At 46.5% G+C, this 24043-nt stretch overlaps 1 protein-coding gene across 1 annotated transcript in view; it reads left to right on the forward strand.

Annotated features, from left to right (window-relative positions):
• The window catches only part of rbpjl (recombination signal binding protein for immunoglobulin kappa J region-like), a 71220-nt gene extending 47912 nt beyond the window's left edge, over positions 1 to 23308 (forward strand). Inside the window, exons 6-13 of the mRNA XM_068048631.1 lie at positions 1545 to 1719; positions 5088 to 5225; positions 5693 to 5695; positions 7242 to 7351; positions 9843 to 9983; positions 10534 to 10689; positions 12322 to 12425; positions 22710 to 23308. Coding sequence (XP_067904732.1) covers positions 1545 to 1719; positions 5088 to 5225; positions 5693 to 5695; positions 7242 to 7351; positions 9843 to 9983; positions 10534 to 10689; positions 12322 to 12425; positions 22710 to 22983 — 1101 coding nt within the window. The 3' untranslated portion in view covers positions 22984 to 23308. The remainder of the gene's footprint in view (positions 1 to 1544; positions 1720 to 5087; positions 5226 to 5692; positions 5696 to 7241; positions 7352 to 9842; positions 9984 to 10533; positions 10690 to 12321; positions 12426 to 22709) is intronic.
• Positions 23309 to 24043: the final 735 nt, after the last annotated feature.

The raw sequence follows: 24043 nt of genomic DNA on the forward strand, positions 1-24043 counted from the left end.
GGCAACTAAAGGCTTGGCTGCCAATGGTGGAGTGATTAAAATCGGGGATGCTCAAGAGGCCGGAATTAAATAAGTGCAGATATCTCGGAGGGTTGTGGGGCTGGAGGAGGTTACAGATAGGGAGGGGCAAAACCATGGAGGGATTTGATAACAAGGATGAGAATTTTGAAATAAAGACTGTTCCGACCAGGAGCTAGAGTAGGTCAGTAATTTTAAAGACAAGCAATGCTATGCTACAAGGGCATCCCGTCAGATATCTTCAGTCAGGGAAGAGCTTTGGGGGTTGAAGTTCCTTTGAAAGAGTCAAACTGTTAAAATAGCGTAAAATCGACACGAACAGTTAATGAGCACACTACAAATACGCAGACCAGAAACTTTAACGGCTTGGTGATTTGAAGCGGACAACTTCGGAAATCTGGAGGCAAGGAGCGTCACAAGCTCAGCTTTGGTGGTTTAATTGTTTTGATTATCCAATACCATAGAAAGGTTACGGCACAAAAAAATGCCCATTGTGCCTTTATTTATTTAGAGATACAGCACTGAAACAGGCCCTTCGGCCCACCGAGTCTGTGCCGACCATCAACCACCCATTTATACTAATCCTACACTAATCCCATATTCCTACCACATCCCCACCTGTCCCTATATTCCCCTACCACCTACCTATACTAGGGGCAATTTATAATGGCCAATATACCTATCAACCTGCAAGTCTTTGGCAGTGGGAGGAAACCAGAGCACCCGGTGAAAACCCACGTGGTCACAGGGAGAACTTGCAAACTCCGGATAGGCAGTACCCAGAATTGAACCCGGGTCGCTGGAGCTGTGAGGCTGCGGTGCTAACCACTGCGCCACTGGTCCGCCCAACCACTGTGCCCCTGTGCCGCTACTATTTGTTATCCAATTAGTCTCATTTCCTTGCTTTTACTCCCATAGCCCCGTAACTTTTCTCTTTTTCAAGTATTTTTCAAATTTCTTTTGAAAGTTACTATTGAATCTGCTTCTCCACCCTTTCAAGCAGCACATTCCAGATCACAACTCACTGAGTAAAGTAAATTCTCTCATCTGCCGTCTGGTGCTTTTGCCAGTCACCTTAACTCTGTGTCCCCTGGTTAACCGACTCTCTGCCAGTGGAAAGACTTTCTCCTTAATTACCCTATCAACCCCCTTTATCATTTTGAACACCTCCATTAAATCTTCCCTTAACCTTCGCTGCTGTAAGGAGAGCAATTCCAGCTTCTTTAGTTTCTCTGTGTAATTGAAATTCCTCATCCCTGGTACCACTCGAGCAAATCTCCTCTGCACCCTTTCCAAGACCTTGATATTGTTCCTAAAGAGTGGAGTGTAAATTGGACACAGTACTCCAGCTGAGGCTGAACCCGTCATTTATTAAGGTTCAGCATTGCTTCTATGCCTCTATTTATGCTTTTTTAACAGCTTTATCAACTTCAAATATTTGTGTAGGTGAATCCCTGATCTTTCTGATGCCTTTGTACCCCCTTTAAAATTGTACCTTTTAGTTTATCTTATTTGTTTTCCTACAGAGGTTCGGCTGTGCTAAAGCACTGTACATATCTGATGCCGACAAACGCAAACACTTTCGGATAGTTTTAAGACTCTTCCTCGGGAATGGCCAAGAGATCGGCACCTTCTACAGTAAATTCATCAAAGTCATTTCAAAACCTTCCCAGAAGAAGCAATCCATTAAGAATGCAGACTGTAAGTATCGCTGGATATTGGGGGTGGGGGGAGGGTCAGCCAACTGTTAGGAAGTGTAATTGTTCCTGACTGTTAGGAACTGTTAGGAGAGATAGGGTAAACTGCCACTTGGAAAGGCACAAATTGATCAGGGATAGTCAGCATGGATTTGTTACGGGAAGGTCCTGTCTTACTATCTTGATTGAATTTGTTGAGGAAGTAACAAGGAGGATTGATGAGGGTAGTGCAGTGGATGTGGTCTACATGGATTTTAGTAAGGCATTTGACAAGGTCCCACATGGCAGACTGGTCGGAAAAGTAAAAGCCCATGGGATACAGGGGAATGTGGTGAGGTGAGTTGGATCCAAAATTGGTTCAGTGACAGGAAACAAAGGGTAATGGTCGACGGATGTTTTTGTGAATGGAAAGCGGTTTCCAGTGGCGTTCCACAGGTCTCAGTGTTGGGTCCCTTGCTGTTTGTAGCATATATTAATGATGTGGGAGGCATGATTAAGAAATTTGCAGATGACACAAAAATTGGCCATGTATTTGATAGTGAAGAGGATAGCTGTAGACTCCAGAATGATATCAATGGTTTGGTTGAGTGGGCAGAAAAGTGGCAAATGGAATTCAATCTGGAGAAGTGTGAGGTAATGCATTTGGGGAGGGCAAACAAAGCAAGGAATACACAATAAACAGGAAGATTTTGAGAGGGGTAGAAGAAGTGAGAGACCTTGGAGTGCATGTCCACAGGTCCCTATAGATGGCAGGACAGGTAGATAAATTGGTGAAGAAGGCATATGGAATGCTTTCCTTTATTGGCCGAGGTATAGAATACAACAGCAGGGATTTAATACGGAACTGTATAAAACGGTGTCTTTCTGTGCCGTAACTTTTCTATGGTACTAATGTCAACTGTGGCTCACCTCAAAAGATCGTGGGTTCGAGTCCCACTCCAGGCGCTTGAGCACATAATTTAGGCTGACACTCCAATGCAGTACTCAGGGAGTGTTGCACTGTTAGAGATTGTCATCTTTTGGATGAGACGTTAAACCGAGGCCCTGTCTGCCCTCTCAGCTGGGCATAAACAATCCCTTAGCACTATTTCGAAGATGAGCAGGGAGTTATCTCTGGTGTCCTGGCCAATATTTATCCCTCAATCAACAGCTCTAAAAAAACAGATTATCTGGTCATTATCTCAGTGTTGTTTGTGGGAGCTTGCTGTGCAAAGATTGGCTGCTGCATTTCCTACATTACAGCAGTAGCTACACTTCAAAAGCACTTAATTAGCTTTTAAGCACTTTGGGACATCCTAAGGTTATGACAGGTGCTATATAAATGCAAGTTTCTCTTTCTATGTTGTCATGCTCACGCAAGAAGAATTTATGAATTATATAAGGAACTTATGAAAAAACCCAAAACGGGCACTTTTCCTACAAAGCAAAATAGATTTGAGAGGTCAGTATTAAAAAAATCATTGTGCGACATAGCACGTACTGGTGATCGACCTAAATGCGTGTTATCTTTTAATCTCTATTTTTTCTCATGTGTGTATATATATCTGTATGCGTGTGAGAGTGGGTGAAGTAGTGTACATTTTCAGATACATACAAACATACAAATTGGGAGCAGGAGTAGGCCACTTGGCCCTTCGAGCCTGCTCTGTCATTCAATAAGTTCACGGCTGAACTGATTATTTATTTTATTTATTTAGTGATACAGCACTGAAACAGGCCCTTCAGCCCACCGAGTCTGTGCCGACCATCAACCACCCATTTATAATAATCCCACATTAATCCCATATTCCTACCACATCCCCATCTTCCCTCAATTCCCCTACCACCTACCCATACTAGGGGCAATTTATAATGACAGATTTACCTATCAACCTGCAAGTCTTTGGCTGTGGGAGGAAACCGGAGCACCCGGCGAAAACTCACGCGGTCACAGGGAGAACTTGCAAACTCCGCACAGGCAGTACCCAGACTCAAACCTGGGTCACATTTCCACCTACCCCCGAAAACCTTCCACCCCCTTGCTTATCGAGAATCTATCTACCTTTGCCTTAAAAATATTCAAAGACTCTGCTTCCGCCCGCTTTTTGAGGAAGAGAATTCCAAAGACTCACGACCCTCTGAGAGAAAAAAAATGTCTCCTCATCTCTGTCTTAAATGGGCGACCCCTTATTTTTAAACAGTGACCCCTAGTTCTAGATTCTCCCACAAGGGGAAACATCCTTTCCACATCCACCCTGTCAAGACCCCTCAGGATCTTATATGTTTCAATCAAGTCGCCTCTTACTCTTCTAAATTCCAGCGGATACAAGCCTAGCCTGGCCAATGTTGTATAATAAACATTTATCTTTCTTTTAAACTTACGAGGAAACCTGTCATCTGTCTGTTTGTTGACCATTAAAACGCTCAGGGGATAAAACATCTTTTTTAACAAAACGCTGCCTTCGGTCAGTTGAGAGGTGAAAAAGGGAACCCATCCCTATCATTTCCCACCTGTCCGTAACAATGTAATAAATCATTCAGAGTGCCTCCAAATCCTGACACCAACTGTTATCTCTGAATGAGGAGGCTATATCTGTAAGATTTGTTTGATTGAAGTTTCATCAATTCTGGGTTCTCATCAATTTGTTTCTAAGTTTTTTTTTAAAATTGTGGAGTTGTTCTTTGAAGGAACAGATTTGATGGTCTGAATGGCCTCCTTCTGTGTTGTACTATTCCATGATCCTATGACTGTACCCTCCTCTGGCAAGATATCACCTAGCTCAGGGGTCTGCAACCTGTGGCCCTGGAGTCACATGAGGCTCATTAAGGACTTGTGCGGCTCCCGACCTTGATTGATCAAATTATTTTTGACGGTAATTAAATGTTTCGTATTTTAAAACTTTTATTAACATTGTACTTGTGAGAATGTAGCATTTAATTAACACCTTTTTTGTAAAAACCTTTAAAATGTTGTTGTAATATGTCTCTCGCTTGTTTTTCATTATTATTGGCATTTGAGTAATAGCATTATGGCTCTTAAGATATTGTGCTTCTGACTAAACTTAAAAAATGGCTCTTCTTGTTATGAAGGTTTCCGACCCCTGACCTAGGGCTCCTCACCAGTGGAGAGGTGAGAAGTGTTGTCTAGTTTGGATTTTAAAAGCTTGTGGACAGAGGGATCATTCCCTCAGTACTGCATTGGATTGTCAGATTACATGTCCGAGCCTCTGGAGTGGGACTCGAACCCACTCAGAAGCATGAGTGCTGCCTCCTGAGCCACAGCTAACACCATGCTTAATGGCGCCATTTAAGCAACCCCTGTTCAGGAGCTTGTCACTAAGCCCAATCTCTTCTAGTCACAAGTTATTCACTGTGTTTAATCATTGTGCTCAGTGTGTATCCCTTCAGGATCCAAAGTGGCTTTGTTTAATCGCCTGCGATCCCAAACGGTCAGTACACGGTACCTCTGCGTGGAGGGGGAAGAGTTCATCGCCAGTGCCAGGCAGTGGGCAGCTTTCACTCTGCACTTGGGTAAGAGTTCACTGTGACTTGCATCAGCCTTTGCAGGAGATGCTTCTGGTGGAAAATAATAGTGCAGTTATCTGAACTTTACAAATTGTTACGCAAACTTTCATAAATCACTGGTTAGGTCTCGGCTGGAGTATTGGACTGAATCTTGTGGTGTTAAAAAATGGTAGCCAGCATGCATGGTCCACCACACTGCCACGATGTTGACCCCGGTGACTCATTATCATATACAGGGCGGACCCAGCCCCCACCTCAATCATGTGGCGGGGGGCAGCCTCGGTGACCCCCTCCAACTGCACTAAGTGCACAGTTCACCCCTTGCACCCCCCCACCCCCCCACAACTCCGCACTACACAACAAATGCTGAGTTCCCCCCCCCCCCCCCTCCCCACCTCGGTGGCGCCAGCTTTCGCTAGATGGGAAAGTGAAGACGCTTGAGTGCCGCCCATGGCACTGAAGATTCGGAACAGCAGGTAAGATCACGATAGGTTAGATTTTAATTAGTTAATGCAAACAGCTAATTTAAGTTTGTAAAATCGGGTCCTGTCACAGAGCGGCGGAGGGCGTGCCACGGAGCTTCCTCGCCGCTGGTAAGATTGGGCCTGGCAATCCTGGCAATCCTGGCGTTGGGTTCTGTGGCTGGCTGCTGCCGCTCTGATTTTCTGCCCCCCCTCCCCAGCCCCCCACAGAGCCCGACATCGGGCAGGGAAGAAAATACAGTTCATTGTGTCTAATTCTGGGCTCCACACTTCTTGAAGGACATGTAGGAGAGGGTGCGGAGGAGATTTACTAGAATAGTACCAGGGAAGGGGGAATCCAGTTACATAATGATAGCGGAGAAGCTGGGCTTTGAGAGGAGAGGGTTGGGGATATTTAATAGGTATTCAAAATTACAAAGGGTTTTGATACAGTAAGTATGGAGCTGTTTCCACTGACAAGAGGTTCAGTAACCTTGTCCATAGATCGCTCAAAGTTGCCACCCAAGTTGATAGGGTTGTTAAGAAGGTGTATGGTGTGTTGGCTTTCATTAACAGGGGGATTGAGTTTAAGAGCCACGAGGTTATGCTGCAGCTCTATAAGGCCCTGGTTCGACCACACTTGGAATATTGTGTTCAGTTCTGGTCGCCTCATTATAGGAAGGATGTGGAAGCTTTAGAGAGGGTGCAGAGGAGATTTACCAGGATGCTGCCTGGACTGGAGGGCATGTCCTACGAAGAAAGATTGAGGGAGCTAAGGCTTTTCTCATTGGAGCGAAGAAGGATGAGAGGTGACTTGATAGAGGGGTACAAGATGATGAGAGGCATAGATAGAGTGGATAGCCAGAGACTTTTTCCCAGGGTGGAAAGGGCTATCACCAGGGGGCATAATTTTAAGGTGATTGGAGGAAGGTTTCGGGGAGATGTCAGAGGTAGGTTCTTTACACAGAGAGTGGTGGGTGCGTGGAATGCGCTGCCAGCGGTGGTAGTAGAAGCAGATACATTAGGGGCATTTAAGCGACTCTTGGATAGGTACATGGATGATAGTAGAATGAAGGGTAGGTAGTTAGTTTGATCTTAGAGTAGGTTAAAAGTTCGGCACAACATCGTGGGCCGAAGGGCTTGTACTGTGCTGTACTGTTCTATGTTCTATGTTCTATGTTAACCAGAGGACACAGATTTAAGGTGATTCGCAAAAGAACCAGAGGGGAGATGAGGATAATTTCTTTTTGCACAGTGAGCTGTTGTGATTTGGAATGTATTGCCTGAAAGGATGCTGGAAGCAGATTCGATGATAGCTTTCAAGTAGAAAGGAAATAAAGTAGTTGGGCTATGGGGAAAGGGCAGCATGGTTGGGGTTGGGGTTAGGGGTGGTGTGTGTTGATGGGATTACTAGGATCGCTCTTCCAAAGAGCTGCACAGACATGATGGGCTGAATGGCCTCCTTCTGTGCTGTAAGATTCTATGAAACCGTTGCTGGGATACACAGGGGACTCCACTTTGTGCCATCCACCCCACCCTAATCCTCTTGTTTCCTGTGCAGAGAATGATCAGTGTCAAAGGGGCGAATTCTGTCCTCGTGATGGATACATCAGATACGGCTCAGCCGTCAAATTAGTTTGCAGCACCTCGGGAGTCTCCCTACCGAGCATGGTATGACCATCTTCTGTAGATTCAGTTTAGACTTTATGTCCAGTAATCCTCAATATTACTGCTTGTTTTGATGTTTCTGTTTTAAGATATTCCCTAAAATGAGAGGTCCATACACAACAAAAAGCCATTATTAAATTATTGGCAGTTTTGGCAAAATTGTAACTTTCAGAAAAATATTATTCATGTTCGATGTGGCTAAATGTTAAGTGCATATAACATTTCTTCTCCACTCCCCCTCTCATTTTATTTCCTTTTCTCCCCCTCTTTTCTCTCCTACACTGGCATGGACGGGTTGGGCCGAATGGCCTGTTTCTGTGCTGTATATTCTATGTGAGATAATCACTATTGCCAGGATACAGGTCCATGGGGCTTTGACAGCTCCCCCCGAAACCTCACTACCATGTGTTATTGTGCATTGCCCCGGGGCAGCATGCCAGCAATTTATTGCCCCAGGGGAGGGGGACTGGAGAGAAAATGTGCATCGTAGTCGAGCCCATTCCTTTCCTCACGTGTGTGTATGTATGTGTATGTGTGTGTATATGTATGTGTGTGTGTTTGTGGGTGGGTGTTTGGGTTTGTGTGTGTGTTTGTGGGTGTGTGTGTTTGGGTTTGTGTTTGGGTTTGTGTGTGTGTTTGTGTGGGTTTGTGTGTGGGTTTGTGTGTGGGTTTGTGTGTGGGTTTGTGTGTGGGTGTTTGTGGGTGGGTGTGTTTGTGGGTGTGAGTGTTTGGGTTTGTGTGTGTGTGTTTGTGGGTGTGAGTGTTTGGGTTTGTGTGTGTGTTTGTGTGTGCATTTGTTTGTGTGTGTGTGTGTTTGTGGGTGTGAGTGTTTGGGTTTGTGTGTGGGTTTGTGTTTGGGTGTTTGTGGGTGTGTGTGTTTGTGTTTATGTGTGTGTTTGTGTGTGTATGTGTTTGTGGGTTTGTGTGTGTGTGTTTGTGGGTGTGTGTGTTTGGGTTTGTGTGTGTGTGTTTGTGTTTGTGTGTGTGTTTGTGTGTGTATGTGTTTGTGGGTTTGTGTGTGTGTGTGTTTGGGTTTGTGTGTTTGGGTGTGTGTGTTTGTTGATGGGTGTTTGGGTGTTTGTGGGTGTGTGTGTTTGTTGGTGTGTGTGTTTGTGTGTTTGATGGTGGGTGTTTGTGGGTGTGTGTGTTTGGGTTTGTGTGTTTGTTGGTGGGTGTTTGTGTGTGTGTGTGTTTGTGGGTGTATGTGTTTGGGTTTGTGTGTGTGTTTGTGTGTTTGTTGGTGGGTGTTTGTGTGTGTGTGTTTGTGGGTGTGTGTGTTTGGGTTTGTGTGTTTGTTGGTGGGTGTTTGTGGGTGTGTGTGTTTGGGTTTGTGTGTTTGTTGGTGGGTGTTTGTGTGTGTGTGTTTGTGGGTGTGTGTGTTTGGGTTTGTGTGTGTGTGTGTTTGTTTGTGGGTGTTTGTGTGTGTGTGTGTTTGTTGGTGTGTGTTTGTGTGTTTGTGTTTGTGTTTGTGTGTGTGTGTGTGTTTGGGTGTTTGGGTGTTTGTGGGTGTTTGGGTGCTTGTGGGTGTGTGTGTGTGTTTGGGTGTTTGTGGGTGTGTGTGTTTGTGGGTGTGTGTTTGTGGGTGTGTGTGTTTGTGGGTGTGTGTTTGTTGGTGTGTGTTTGTGGGTGTGTGTGTTTGTGGGTGTTTGGGTTTGTGTGTTTGTTGGTGTGTGTTTGTTGGTGTGTGTTTGTGGGTGTGTGTGTTTGGGTTTGTGTGTTTGTTGGTGTGTGTTTGTTGGTGTGTGTTTGTGGGTGTGTGTGTTTGGGTTTGTGTGTTTGTTGGTGTGTGTTTGTGGGTGTGTGTGTTTGGGTTTGTGTGTTTGTGGGTGTGTGTGTTTGTGGGTGTGTGTGTTTGTGGGTTTGTGTGTTTGTTGGTGTGTGTTTGTGTGTTTGTTGGTGTGTGTTTGTGTGTTTGTTGGTGGGTGTTTGGGTGTTTGTGTGTTTGTCTGTGTTGTGTATATGTGTTGTGTGCATTTCCCAAACTGGCCTAGTTGCCGTCTCCGATTTCAGGATTCTGACTCCATCTGAATTTAAATACTGAACCTGGAGCCTGATTGGTCTGGCTGGAAATCAAAAAAAGATATACCCAGGATGTGGCAAGGTTGGCATTTATTGTCCAGGCCCTGACCCTGGTGTGACTGAGTGGTTTGCGAGGCCACTTCACAGGTCAGTCGAGGCAACAGGGTAGATTTTGATAACACACCTGTGAAGCATCATGGGATGTTTTACTATCATAAAGGCGCTATATAAATGCAAGTTGTTGTTGTTGTTGTTGTTGTTGTTGGGTGAGACCAAATCACCAGCCCATCTCTCCCCATTTTTAATTCTATTGATTTCAAATTGGGCCTAAAATCCCTGCCAGCCAGGATAGCTGGCTTAATACTCTGCATGTGAAGTTGATTAAAAGAGTAGATAGTTTTACATTCTTGCGCTAAGAGATGGCTTGATAATGGAACAATAATTTGTTTCTCACTGTGATTAATTGTGCGGATAGATCATTCGGAAAGTGAACAAGCAGCATGCAGTGCTGGATGTGGACGAACCTGTCTCTCAACTTCACAAGTGCGCCTTTCACATCAAGGACACCAACAGGATGTACCTGTGCCTTTCCAATGAGAACATCATACAATTTCAGGTAGCATTGATGACAAGCATTGCATTCCTGCGGCTAACGGAATTGGATTGCTTGGGTGCAACGAGCAGAGGATCAAGTTGCCAACTCTGATTGGATGCATCACATGACCTCCTGCCTCTGACTGGCCCCGCCCTACACCTCTGACCATTGGTCACCCAACATGTCCATCCCCGTGTTGCCCTGCCTTCCCATGCCAAATGGAAAGCTAAAAGGCTCTTTGTCTCTTGATTGGATGAATCTTGACTCTCAAACAGCCTTTATCCCCCCATTTCCACTATTTTTATAACTAATAATCAAAAGTGTACAAAGAATATTCAAAATAAATGCACATTTGTTTCAGTGGCCCTATGATTTTTCTCATGGGTTTCTCCCGACAGGAGATTAATCTTTCATAAGGGGAATAAACTTATAATGGCAATATCTCAGTGTTGGATAATGAAGGTGTTTGTTGGACAGAGTCTAGAATTTGAATAAGTAACCAACAGAATCTAATTCACTGCCTCTCGGAGAACTCAACTTTGACCTGATGTTTTTTTGTGACCTTTAAAAGGCGACCCCTTGCTCCAAGGAAGCCAGCAGGGAAGTGTTGAATGATGGTGCGTGCTGGACAATTATTGGCACCGAGACTGTGGAATACACGTTCAGTGAGAGTCTGGCACAACTTCACATTCCTGTCACCCCCATTCCCATCATCAGCAGCCTTGAGGTAGGATCTGTTTGGTGAAGTCAGAGAATATTACAGATGGTATTTAACACTTGGTGCTGCCCCCGGGGTTTAGTTACTAAAACTGAGAAACCTAGTTCAAGGGGCCAAGGTCAATGCTACAGGACATCAGCAAGATTGAAGAGAGTAGGAGGGAGGACCAGACAAATCAGGAAGAGGTGATTCACTGCGATCCAGCCAAGTCTACGAACTGTAGGAGGACACAGAGAAGGATGGGGTTCAATTATTTTATTCATTCATGGGATGTGGACATTGCTGGCAAGGCCAGCATTTATTGCTCATTCCTAATTGCCCTTGAGAAGATGGTTGTGAGCCACCTTGTTAACAACTGAGTGGCTTGCTAGGCCATTTCAGAGGGCAGTTAAGAGTCAATCACATTGCTGTGGGTCTGGAGTCACATGTACGCCAGACTGGGTAAATATGGCAGATTTCCCTCCCTAAAGGAAGTTTGTAAACCAGTTGGGTTTTTGTGACAATCCGGTGGGATTTGAACTCATGTCTCTGAATCGTTAGTCCACACCTCTGGATCACTAGTCCAGTAACATACCCACTATGCTAACATTCCTGGTAATGTTCTAGGGATCTGAAGTCCTGGAAAATAATTAATTTGAGCACAAGACAGCAGGGCCTGAAGTTCTGGGAGCGCTGCTCTGCTGGTGGGAGTGCAGTGGAGCAGAACTCACTGCCATTCCCGGGGGGAGATGCTGACTGCATTCCAAGCTGCAGGGATGGGGACATTAGCATATAAAAGGGGCGGATGGCCCCTGCCTTGTAACGGCATTTGAGAGGCACCCATTCTAAATGGCCAGTGGAAACCCCCTGCCATCGTGCAAGAGGGAGGTCAGAATATCTGCAATATCTCAAATTATGAGTTCCACATGTCAGTTATGGTCTTTGAAGGTGGTGCTAACCAGAATCCAGGCACTACCACCAAGAAAGAGCAGATTGAACACATATCTCAGAGGCTGGCAGAAAGAAAGAACTTGTGTTTCTATGGTGCCTTTAGTCACCTCAGGACCCCCCAAAGCACCTTACAGTCAATGATGTACTTTTTGAAGTGCAGTCACTGTTGTAATGTAGAAAATGGTGCATCCAATTTTCACACATTTAGGTCCATCAAGCAGCAATGAGTTAAATGACCAGATAATCTGTTTTTTTTTACTAATGTTGGTTAAGGGATAAATGTTGGGCAGGACACTGGGGAAAAATTCCCCTCAACCTCTACGAAATAATGCCATGAGATCTTTGCTAGTGAGGACAGATGGAGTTTTGGTTTGACATCGCACTTAAAAGATGGCCTTTACCAGATCTCTTAATCCTTGTTTGAATGAAAAAAGTCTCATTTTGTCTGGTGTCATCTCAGTGGGCTTCTTCATTGTGGTCTTGGCATCCTTCCTAAAGACCCAATTGAGAAAGAGAGAAGGGGAAAAAGGGCAAAAATATGAGCAAGGAAATGTTGGATTTATTTGAGCCAGTGCTGGGGTTCTTGCTCACATGGTTGAAAGACTATGTCCTCACTGGACAATCCTTTATGTTTGTTCTTGACCCCAATAACCTTGCAGGCCATGCTTCTATTACTGTAATATGCCACAGTTTGTTCTCTCTTTTCCCAAGCTGAATGGAGGAGGTGATGTAGCCATGTTAGAAGTACAAGGGGAAAGCTTCAGTCCAAACTTGAAAGTGTGGTTTGGTGATGTGGAGGCAGAAACCATGTACAGGTAAGACTGACACGAGAAATCATACTATATTTGCAGGCATCTTGAGCTGACTGTACTCACCCCTGCTGGGTTTTAGAACAATGTCTTTTTGGTATTCATAGAATTGTATTGCACAGAAGGAGGCCATTAGGTCCATCACTCCTGTGCTGGGTCTTTGAAAAACTATCTGATCCATCCCGCACTCCCTGACCTTTCTCCATAGCCCTGAAAGTGTTTCCTTTTCAAGTATTTATCCAGTTCCCTTTTGAAAGTTGCTATTGGATGTGCTTCCACCATCTTTTCAGACAGCGCATTCCAGATCAGAATAACTCGCTGCGTAAAAATTTGTTTTTCAAAAAGATAACTCAACTAGAGCGTGGCTACCCACCCCGAATCCAACGGGACAAAATGACGTGTCGGGTCCGGGTCGGGTCACTCTTCCGGGTCCGGCATTCGGGCTGGGGTCGGGTCGGCCCGGTTGGACACACTCTATCACCTCTGATGTGTGGCTCCAATGTTAATGTACTTTTTGGACTTGAAAAGTTGTTTAGTTACAGTTTTTTAAAGTTTGTGCAGATAAGGAACAAAGTGAAAAATGTTAAGCTAGGTTAACGGATGGTTGGGTCTGGTCAGGCGCGGGAAAAAATGAAAGGACTCAGGCCGGATTGGGCTCGGGTCGGGTGTGGGTCTGTTGGGCTCAGGTCGGATTTCAGTTACAGACCTGAGCTGGCCTTTAAGCTAACTATGGCTTTACATTTTCATATTTAAGTATCAAAAGGGTGAAGTGTTTTGTGGTTCACCTTATATGGGCCAGATTCTCCTGCTATCAGTTAACAGTCACAGTTGTAACGAAAGTGTGGTGTAAACATATTTACTACTTTAGGGAGTTATCACTGAGACACAGGGAAAAGGTTGTTCTTGTCATTATGTACTGACATTCATGCTCCACAAGAGCCTTTTCCCACCCTACTTCAGCTCATCTTATCTAAATATCTTTCTATTCCTTCCTCCCTGATGTGTTTATCTAGCTTCCCCTTAAATGCATCAATTTTATTCTGCTTCCTGTGGCAGTGAGATCCACATTCTCACCACTCTCTGAGTAAAGATGTTTCTCTGAAATTCCCTATTGAATTTATTAGTGGCTATCTTACATTTATGGGCTATAGTTTTAGAGTGATAGAGTTATCTTCTTTGGCCTCCTTGTCTTGAGAGACAATGGATACGCGCCTGGAGGTGGTCAGTGGTTTGTGAAGCAGCGCCTCGAGTGGCTATAAAGGCCAATTCTAGAGTGACAGGCTTTTCCACAGGCGCTGCAGATAAAATTGGTTGTCGGGGCTGTTACACAGTTGGCTCTCTCCTTGCGCTTCTGTCTTTTTCCTGCCAACTGCTAAGTCTCTTCGACTCGCCACTCTTTAGCCCCGCCTTTATGGCTGTCCGCCAGCTCTGGCGATCACTGGCAACTGACTCCCACGACTTGTGATCAATGTCACAGAACTTCATGTCGCGTTTGCAGACGTCTTTAAAGCGGAGACATGGACGGCCGGTGTGTCTGATACCAGCGACGAGCTCGCTGTACAATGTGTCTTTGGGGATCCTGCCATCTTCCATGCGGCTCACATGGCCAAGCCATCTCAAGCGCCGCTGGCTCAGTAGGGTGTATATGCTGGGGTTGTTGGCCGCCCCGAGGACTTCTGCGTTGGAGATACGGTCCTGCCACCTGATGCCAAAGATTTTCCGGAGGCAGTGAAGATGGAATGAATTGAGACGTCGCTCTTGGCTGACATACGTTGTTCAGACCTCGCTGCCGTAGAGCAAGGTACTGAGGACACAGGCTTGATACACTTGGACTTTTGTGTTCTGTGTCAGTGCACCATTTTCCCACACTCTCTTGGCCAGTCTGGACATAGCAGCGGACGCCTTTCCCATGCGCTTGTTGATTTCTGCATCGAGATACAGGTTACTGGTGATAGTTGAGCCAAGGTAGGTGAACTCTTGAACCACTTCCAGAGCATGGGTCGCCGATATTGATGGATGGAGCATTTCTGATGTCCTGTCCCATGATGTTCGTTTTCTGGAGGCTGATGGTTAGGCCAAATTCGTTGCAGGCAGCCGCAATCCTGTCAATGAGTCTCTGCAGACACTCTGCTGTGTGGGATGTTAAAGCAGCATCATCAGCAAAGAGGAGTTCCCTGATGAGGACCTTCCATACTTTGGTCTTCGCTCTAAGACGGGCAAGGTTGAACAACCTGATCTTGTGTGGAGGAAAGTTCCTTCTTCTGAAGACTTGAACGCATGTGAGAGCAGCAGGGAGAAGAAGATCCCAAACAGTGTAGGTGCGAGAACACAGCCCTGTTTCACACCACTCAGGATAGGAAAGGGGTCTGATGAGGTGCCGCTATGCTGAATTGTGCCTTTCATATTGTCATAGAATGAGGTGATGATACTTAGTAGCTTTGGTGGACATCCGATCTTTTCTAGTAGTCTGAAGAGACCACGTCTGCTGACGAGGTCAAAGGCTTTGGTGAGATCTATGAAAGCAATGTAGAGGGGCATCTGTTGTTCACGGCATTTCTCCTGCAGCTGGCGAAGGGAGAACAGCATGTCAATGGTGGATCTCTCTGCTCGAAAGCCACACTGTGCCTCAGGATAGACGCGCTCAGCCAGCTTCTGGAGCCTATTTAAAACTACTCGAGCGAAGACTTTCCCCACTATGCTGAGCAGGGAGATTCCACGGTAGTTGTTGCAGTCATCGCGGTCACCCTTGTTCTTATAGAGGGTGATGATATTGGCATCGCGCATGTCCTGTGGTACTGCTCCCTCATCCCAGCACAGGCAAAGCAGTTCATGGAGTGCTGAGAGTATAGCAGCCTTGGCACTCTTGATTATTTCAGGGGTAATGCCGTCCTTTCCAGGGGCTTTTCCACTGGCTAGAGAATCAATGGCATCACTGAATTCCGATTTTGTTGGCTGTTCACCCAGCTCATCCATGACTGACAGAGACTGGGCCGCATTGAGGGCGGTCTCAGTGACAACATTTTCCCTGGAGTACAGTTCTAGGTAGCGCTCCACCCAGCGGTCCATTTGCTTGCGTTGGTCAGTGATCGTGTCCCCTGATTTAGACTTGAGGGGGGCGATCTTCCTGATGGTTGGCCCAAAAGCTCTCTTAATGCCATCATACATTCCTCTGATGTTTCCGGTGTCGGAGGCCAGTTGAATATGACTGCATAGGTGTTACCAGTAGTCATTTGCGCAGCGCCTGGCTGTTCTTTGTGCAGCGCTTCTGGCTACTTTAAGTGCTACGGATGTTAACTCGCTGGGGGCTTTCTTGTAGTTCAATAGTGCAATGCGCTTAGCGGCTATGACAGGCTCCAGCTCTTCAAAGTGAGATTGAAACCAGTCTGTATTCTTTGGTTTGAGTCTAACCTTGCTGCACACCAGGGAGTGGTCGGTGTCACAGTCCGCACTGTGGAAGCTGCGTGTGATTTGGACGCTGTTTGTTTATAGAGGCTCGCCTTGTGACGATGAGGTCCAGCTGGTGCCAACGACGTGATCTTGGGTGCCTCCATGAAACCTGGTGACAGGGTTTAGTATGAAAGAACGAGTTGGTGATGCAAAGGTTGTAATAGGTACACAACTCCAGCAGTCTCTGTCCATTCTCATTCATCCTTCCAATGCCATAGCGCCCAAGGCAGGAGGGCCATGAGTCATGGTCGGCCCCAACCCTGGCGTTACAGTCCCCCAGCAGGAACAAATGTTCGGTATTGGGAATGCTACTAATGATATTACGGAGTTCCTCGTAGAACTGGTCTTTAGCTTCAGGTGGGGCGCACAGTGTTGGAGCATAGATGCTGAATAGGCATACTGGACCAGAGGCGGTGAACAGTCGGATGGACAGTATGCGTTCCGAGTCATTTGAAGGTGGCTCTATCATGCTGAGCAAAGAGTTTCTGATGGCGAAGCCCACTCCATGCTGTCTTGGTTCTTCAGGATCCCTACCCTTCCAGAAGAAGGTGTAATCTTGCTCTCTTAGAGATCCGCTCGCAGGGAGGTGTGTCTCCTGAAGTGCTGCAATGTCCACATTGAGTCTACTGAGCTAGTTGTTAATGATGGTGGTCTTCCGAGAATCGTTGATTTGTGTAAGGTCTTCCAACAGGCCAGGACACATGTTCTGACATTCCAGCTTGCAAAACGAAGGGCCGGTACCTTCTTTCCTTTTTTTGTCGTGCTGTTTGTGCGGTGTTACAGTCCACTATTCGGGCAATGACCCTCAGCTCCAAGCACCCATTGAAGCAGGTGGACTGTGGCGGTACAGAACCTTACTGACCGGGGGCTGCCCGGTTTGAGGTGGGCAGTAGCTGTCCAGTGAGATGCGATGACCTCTCCCACCGACAAAGGCAACCCGTGGCGGCCAATCTCTACGCCAATTGAGCTGGACTTATAGCCCATAACTGCTGCCTTCCATGTTGTTTTGGTCGCTGTGAGTCAACTATGGTGTGACCTCTCCATGATGCATGCCTGGGCGGATGTATGGAGGTTGTGAGTTGCCCAAGCGTCAAAACCTCCTCTCGGCCTTCCTGGTGGGGTCTAAAGGAGTGCAGAGCACGACGTTTGGCACCGGTATGGCTGCAGGAACTGCCGGAAACATGCCAAAGGTGGCACATGATCGCCTACGGGGTTCCGCTCTGGATTTTCTGTTAGGGTTTACTCCCTTAGTCTTGGTCTCTCCCGAGACGCCCACAAGGCAGTGGGGTTGTTAGGGCCCCTGCACAGGGATAGGAGCTAACAAATAAGCTGTGCGATTTCATGGAGGGAGAGGGAAGGGGGGACAGGGTGCGGGGGAAGGGGATGCGGTGGGTGCCGGGGGGCGGAAGTGCGAGGGCGGAGGGGTGCAGGGGGAGGGGGAGGGGAGAAGGGGGTGCGAGGGGGAGCAGGGGAAGGGGGTGTGAGGGTGAAGATGGTGCAAGTGGGAGGGGGTGCGAGGGGGTGAGCTGGCAGGGGTGTGTGGGGGGAAGGGGGTGCAGGGGTGAGCTGGGAAGGGGGTGTGAGAGGGGTAGGGAGTGTGAGGGGGGAGGCGGTGAGCTGGGAAGGGGGTGCGAGGGGGGAGGAGGTGCGGGGGGTGTGGGGGTACGGGGGGTGAGCTGGGAGTGGGGAGGAGGTGAGGGGAAGGGGGTGCGAGGGGGAAGGGGTTGCAGGGGGGAGGGGGAGGGTGTGGGGGAAGGGGTGCTAGGGGGGAAGTGGTGTAGGGGGGGGAGTGGTGCAGGGGAGAAGGGGGGAAGCGTCCGGCAGGGGTCGCGACCCTGGCAAGCGGGCCAGCTCAGAGCCTGCACGGCCTCCTCGATATCAGTATCCTCCTCAATATCAACATCCTCTTCGATATCAGCATCCTCCTCGATATCAGCATCCTCCTCAATATCAACATCCTCCTCGATATCAGCATCCTCCTCGATATCAGCATCCTCCTCAATATCAACATCCTCCTCAATATCAACATCCTCCTCGATATCAGCATCCTCCTCGATATCAGCATCCTCCTCAATATCAACATCCTCCTCAATATCAACATCCTCCTCGATATCAGCATCCTCCTCAATATCAACATCCTCTTCGATATCAGCATCCTCCTCGATATCAGCATCCTCCTCAATATCAACATCCTCCTCAATATCAACATCCTCCTCGATATCAGCATCCTCCTCAATATCAACATCCTCCTCGATATCAGCATCCTCCTCGATATCAGCATCCTCCTCAATATCAACATCCTCTTCGATATCAGCATCCTCCTCGATATCAGCATCCTCCTCAATATCAACATCCTCCTCAATATCAACATCCTCCTCGATATCAGCATCCTCCTCAATATCAACATCCTCCTCGATATCAGCATCCTCCTCGATATCAGCATCCTCCTCAATATCAACATCCTCTTCGATATCAGCATCCTCCTCGATATCAGCATCCTCCTCAATATCAACATCCTCCTCAATATTAACATCCTCCTCGATATCAGCATCCTCCTCAATATCAACATCCTCCTCGATATCAGCATCCTCCTCGATATCAGCATCCTCCTCGATATCAACATCCTCCTCGATATCAGCATCCTCCTCAATATCAACATCCTCCTCGATATCAGCATCCTCCTCGATATCAGCATCCTCCTCGATATCAACATCCTCCTCAATATCAACATCCTCCTCGATATCAGCATCCTCCTCAATATCAACATCCTCCTCGATATCAGCATCCTCCTCAATATCAACATCCTCCTCAATATCAACATCCTCCTCGATATCAGCATCCTCCTCAATATCAACATCCTCCTCGATATCAGCATCCTCCTCAATATCAACATCCTCCTCAATATCAACATCCTCTTCGATATCAGCATCCTCCTCAATATCAACATCCTCCTCGATATCAGCATCCTCCTCGATATCAGCATCCTCCTCAATATCAACATCCTCCTCGATATCAGCATCCTCCTCAATATCAACATCCTCCTCAATATCAACATCCTCCTCGATATCAGCATCCTCCTCAATATCAACATCCTCCTCGATATCAGCATCCTCCTCGATATCAGCATCCTCCTCAATATCAACATCCTCCTCGATATCAGCATCCTCCTCAATATCAACATCCTCCTCAATATCAACATCCTCCTCAATATCAACATCCTCTTCGATATCAGCATCCTCCTCAATATCAACATCCTCCTCGATATCAGCATCCTCCTCGATATCAGCATCCTCCTCAATATCAACATCCTCCTCGATATCAGCATCCTCCTCAATATCAACATCCTCCTCAATATCAACATCCTCCTCAATATCAACATCCTCTTCGATATCAGCATCCTCCTCGATATCAGCATCCTCCTCAATATCAACATCCTCCTCAATATCAACATCCTCTTCGATATCAGCATCCTCCTCAATATCAACATCCTCCTCGATATCAGCATCCTCCTCAATATCAACATCCTCCTCAATATCAACATCCTCCTCGATATCAGCATCCTCCTCAATATCAACATCCTCCTCAATATCAACATCCTCCTCGATATCAGCATCCTCCTCGATATCAGCATCCTCCTCGATATCAGCATCCTCCTCAATATCAACATCCTCCTCAATATCAACATCCTCCTCAATATCAACATCCTCCTCGATATCAGCATCCTCCTCGATATCAGCATCCTCCTCGATATCAGCATCCTCCTCAATATCAACATCCTCCTCAATATCAACATCCTCCTCAATATCAACATCCTCCTCGATATCAGCATCCTCCTCAATATCAACATCCTCCTCAATATCAACATCCTCCTCGATATCAGCATCCTCCTCGATATCAGCATCCTCCTCAATATCAACATCCTCCTCGATATCAGCATCCTCCTCGATATCAGCATCCTCCTCAATATCAACATCCTCCTCAATATCAACATCCTCTTCGATATCAGCATCCTCCTCGATATCAGCATCCTCCTCAATATCAACATCCTCCTCAATATCAACATCCTCCTCGATATCAGCATCCTCCTCAATATCAATATCCTCCTCGATATCAGCATCCTCCTCGATATCAGCATCCTCCTCAATATCAGCATCCTCCTCAATATCAACATCCTCCTCAATATCAACATCCTCTTCGATATCAGCATCCTCCTCAATATCAGCATCCTCCTCGATATCAGCATCCTCCTCAATATCAACATCCTCTTCGATATCAGCATCCTCCTCGATATCAGCATCCTCCTCAATATCAACATCCTCCTCAATATCAACATCCTCCTCGATATCAGCATCCTCCTCAATATCAACATCCTCCTCGATATCAGCATCCTCCTCGATATCAGCATCCTCCTCAATATCAACATCCTCTTCGATATCAGCATCCTCCTCGATATCAGCATCCTCCTCAATATCAACATCCTCCTCGATATCAGCATCCTCCTCAATATCAACATCCTCCTCGATATCAGCATCCTCCTCAATATCAACATCCTCCTCGATATCAGCATCCTCCTCGATATCAGCATCCTCCTCGATATCAGCATCCTCCTCAATATCAACATCCTCTTCGATATCAGCATCCTCCTCAATATCAACATCCTCCTCGATATCAGCATCCTCCTCAATATCAACATCCTCCTCAATATCAACATCCTCCTCGATATCAGCATCCTCCTCAATATCAACATCCTCCTCAATATCAACATCCTCCTCGATATCAGCATCCTCCTCGATATCAGCATCCTCCTCAATATCAACATCCTCTTCGATATCAGCATCCTCCTCGATATCAGCATCCTCCTCAATATCAACATCCTCCTCGATATCAGCATCCTCCTCAATATCAACATCCTCTTCGATATCAGTATCCTCCTCGATATTAGCATCCTCCTCGATATCAGCATCCTCCAGGCTGACACTGTGCTGGTGGTCGCCATCCAGCTCACGGTGGAGCTTCTTTCCCGGCTCCCAGATGCGACGGCGGAAAGACGATGGAGGCCAAATTGAGGCCCTGAGCCTTGATGACCGCCTCATGGGCACTCGGGCCGCCTTTCACGTCCCTGGCCTGCGCCTTCCAGGTAGGCGCGTCGTTCACATAGTGGCCGCACCAGGATGACTAGAACTCCACAACCCAGGCGGATGATGTGTTCCTCAGCAGATGATATCCAAGCAGTAACTTGCAAGCAGTAATAAGGTGGTCATCGCAAAGGATGAACGTTTCCCTAGTCCTTTGGAGAGGGTCATAGAGTTATACAGCACAGAAACAGGCCCTTCAGCCCATCGTGTCTGTGCCGGCCATCAGGCACCTAACTATTCTAAACCCATTTGCCAGCACTTGGCCCATAGCCTTGTACTAGTGCGTTTCAAGTGCTCATCTAAATACTTCTTAAATGTTGTGAGGGTTCCTGCCTCTACCACCTCTTCAGGCAGTGTATTCCAGATTCCAACCACCCTCTGAGTGAAAAAACTTTTCCTCAAATCCCCTCTAAATCTCCTGCCCCGACCTTAAATCTATGCCCCCCTAGTTATTGACCCCTCCGTTAAGGGAAAAAGTTTTTTCCTATCTAACCTATCAATGCCCCTCATAATTTTGTATACCTCAATCGTGTCCCCCCTCAGCTTTCTCTGCTGTAAGGAAAACAACCCTAGCCTTTTCAGTCTTTCTTCATAGCTGAAATGCTCCAGCCCAGGCAACATCCTGGTGAATCTCCTCTGCACCCACTCCAGTGCAATCACATCCTCCATATAGTGTGGTTCCCAGAACTGTACACAGTACTCCAGCTGGGGCCTAACTAGCATTTTATACAGCTCCATCATAACCTCCCTCCTCTTATATTCTATTCCTCAGCTAATAAAGGCAAGTATCCCATATGCCTTCCTAACCACCTTATCTACCTGTGCTGCTGTCTTCAGTGATCTATGGACAAGTACACCAAGGTCCCTCTGAGCCTCTGTATTTCCTAGGGTCCTACCATCCATTGTATATTCCCTTGCCTTGTTAGTCCTCCCAAAATGCATCACCTCACACTTCTCAGGATTAAATTCCATTTGTCACTTCTCCGCCCATTTTACCATCCCATCTACATCATCCTGTAATCTAAGGCTTTCCTCCTCACTATTGGACTCTCCCACAGTTGGAAACCCCTTGGGGGTGAAATTGTTTTGTGCCAGCATTCAAAAAGGCTCATAGCGAATGGGCGGGCAAATTTCCACCGCACCCAATCTTCTTTCCACAGGTCGAAGTTCACAGAATAATAGTTCAACCTCTTTTTGGAGACTCGTTTCCCAGTCTCCCTGTGGCTTTTACTTGTTTTGAAATTAAAATCCCTGGCAATATTTTCCAAGCTAAATAAGAATAAAAACTGGCATAGTGAAAAATCGGCAGCCGCCTCACTACAAGCTCATTTGGCAGTACTGGTGTCGAATAATTTCAGTTCCCTTCTCTATACTGACCCCATCAACCCTTTCAGAATTTTAAATATATTAGGTGACCTCCTTAGTATGTACATATACATATACACACACAAATGTGCTATACAAAAATACACACACTCACACAGAAGAGGGGATGTGGAATGATCTGTAAAGTACTTAACTGGAAAATAGGAAATGATTCAATGTCTGAAGTGATAACCTGAGACAATAGGAAGAAGCGTAATAGAAGAAATTAACAAGACCCTGAGAATATGAGAGTATCTGAGGTGGTGGGGGAGGTGTTACGGCAGCTCAGAATTGGAAATGGGGAAAGCTGGACTCTGATATATCCAATATCTTCCCTTCACAGAAATCCCAAATCAGTGATCTGTGTGGTTCCCGATATCTGTGCGTACAGCAGTGAGTGGCGTTGGCTTCGGCAGCCCATCACGGTCCCCCTCTCTCTGATGAGGAGCGATGGAATCATCTTTTCCAGCACCTTCTCCTTTACCTACACCCCTGAGCAGGGCTGCTTTCCCAGCCAGAGAGTCATCCGAGAAATCCCAGAGGATTCCGACAACTTCCTGAACACCATCCATCAGGAGTTCACTCGAACCAACTTCCACCTCTTCATGCAGAGCTAACAGCCAAGAAACCATCCTAACTCACATCAAGTCCCGTTAACCCATTACTCCTGTGCACGTTCACCTACATTGGCTTCCGGTTTGGCAAATCTTAGATTTTAAAATTCACACTATTGTGTTTGAATCTTGCATGGCCTGCCCTTCCCTGTCTCTGTAATCTCCTCCAGCCCCACAACCCTCTCAGATAATTGCTCTCCTCCATTCTGACCTCTACCTCTCTTTCCTCGTTTAAGACATTCCTTCAAAACTACCTCTTTGACCAAGTTTTTGGTCATCTGTCCTAATACCTGTCTCTGTGGTATTAATTGTTCTTTGATAATGTTTCCATGAAGTGCTTTGGAATGTGTTGCGGCTGTTAATGATGCTATATAATAGCATGTTTTTGTTGATGGATTGGAAACCCTTGAATGGGACCACATCTCAACAAGGCAGAACATTCACTTTATTTAGCTGATCATTCCTCTTTTCAGCTCACATGCTGTAACACTGGGGCAAACCTCAAAATAAAAATTCTCAAATGCCGCTAGTTGTTTCACCACTGAAATCTCACCATTGGCCTGGGATGTGTACTGCCACAACACCACCTAAGGTGTTCAACATCATCCAGTTGGAAGCAGCTCACTGCCCCTGCCAGTGGACTCGATATCCAACTTCCTTAATCACCGGCACACCCTGGCTGCAGTGTGTTGGATCTATAGGATCCCTACGGCAACTCACCAGCATTAGTTTGGCTGCACTGCCTGTCCTCCCAGCCCCACGATCTCTATCACTAAGAAAGTCAATTAGTAACCTCAAAGGAACACCACCATACACCATCCTGACTTATCATAGAATCAAACAGCTCAAAAGAAGGCCATTCAGCCCATCATACCTGTGTGATTAAAGCTATCTAATTAGCCCCACTCTCCCCATATCCCTGCAAATTTCTCCTTTTTAAGTATTTATCCAATTGCCATTTGAATGCTATTGACATCAATCTGCTTCAATCACCCTTTCAGGCAGCGCATTCCAGGTCATTTTCACTCAAGGCCGCGGACCAGGTGCTGGAAGGAGGGATTAG

Source organism: Heterodontus francisci, chromosome 16 (assembly GCF_036365525.1).
Source record: "Heterodontus francisci isolate sHetFra1 chromosome 16, sHetFra1.hap1, whole genome shotgun sequence".
NCBI classification, from domain to species: Eukaryota; Metazoa; Chordata; class Chondrichthyes; order Heterodontiformes; family Heterodontidae; genus Heterodontus; species Heterodontus francisci.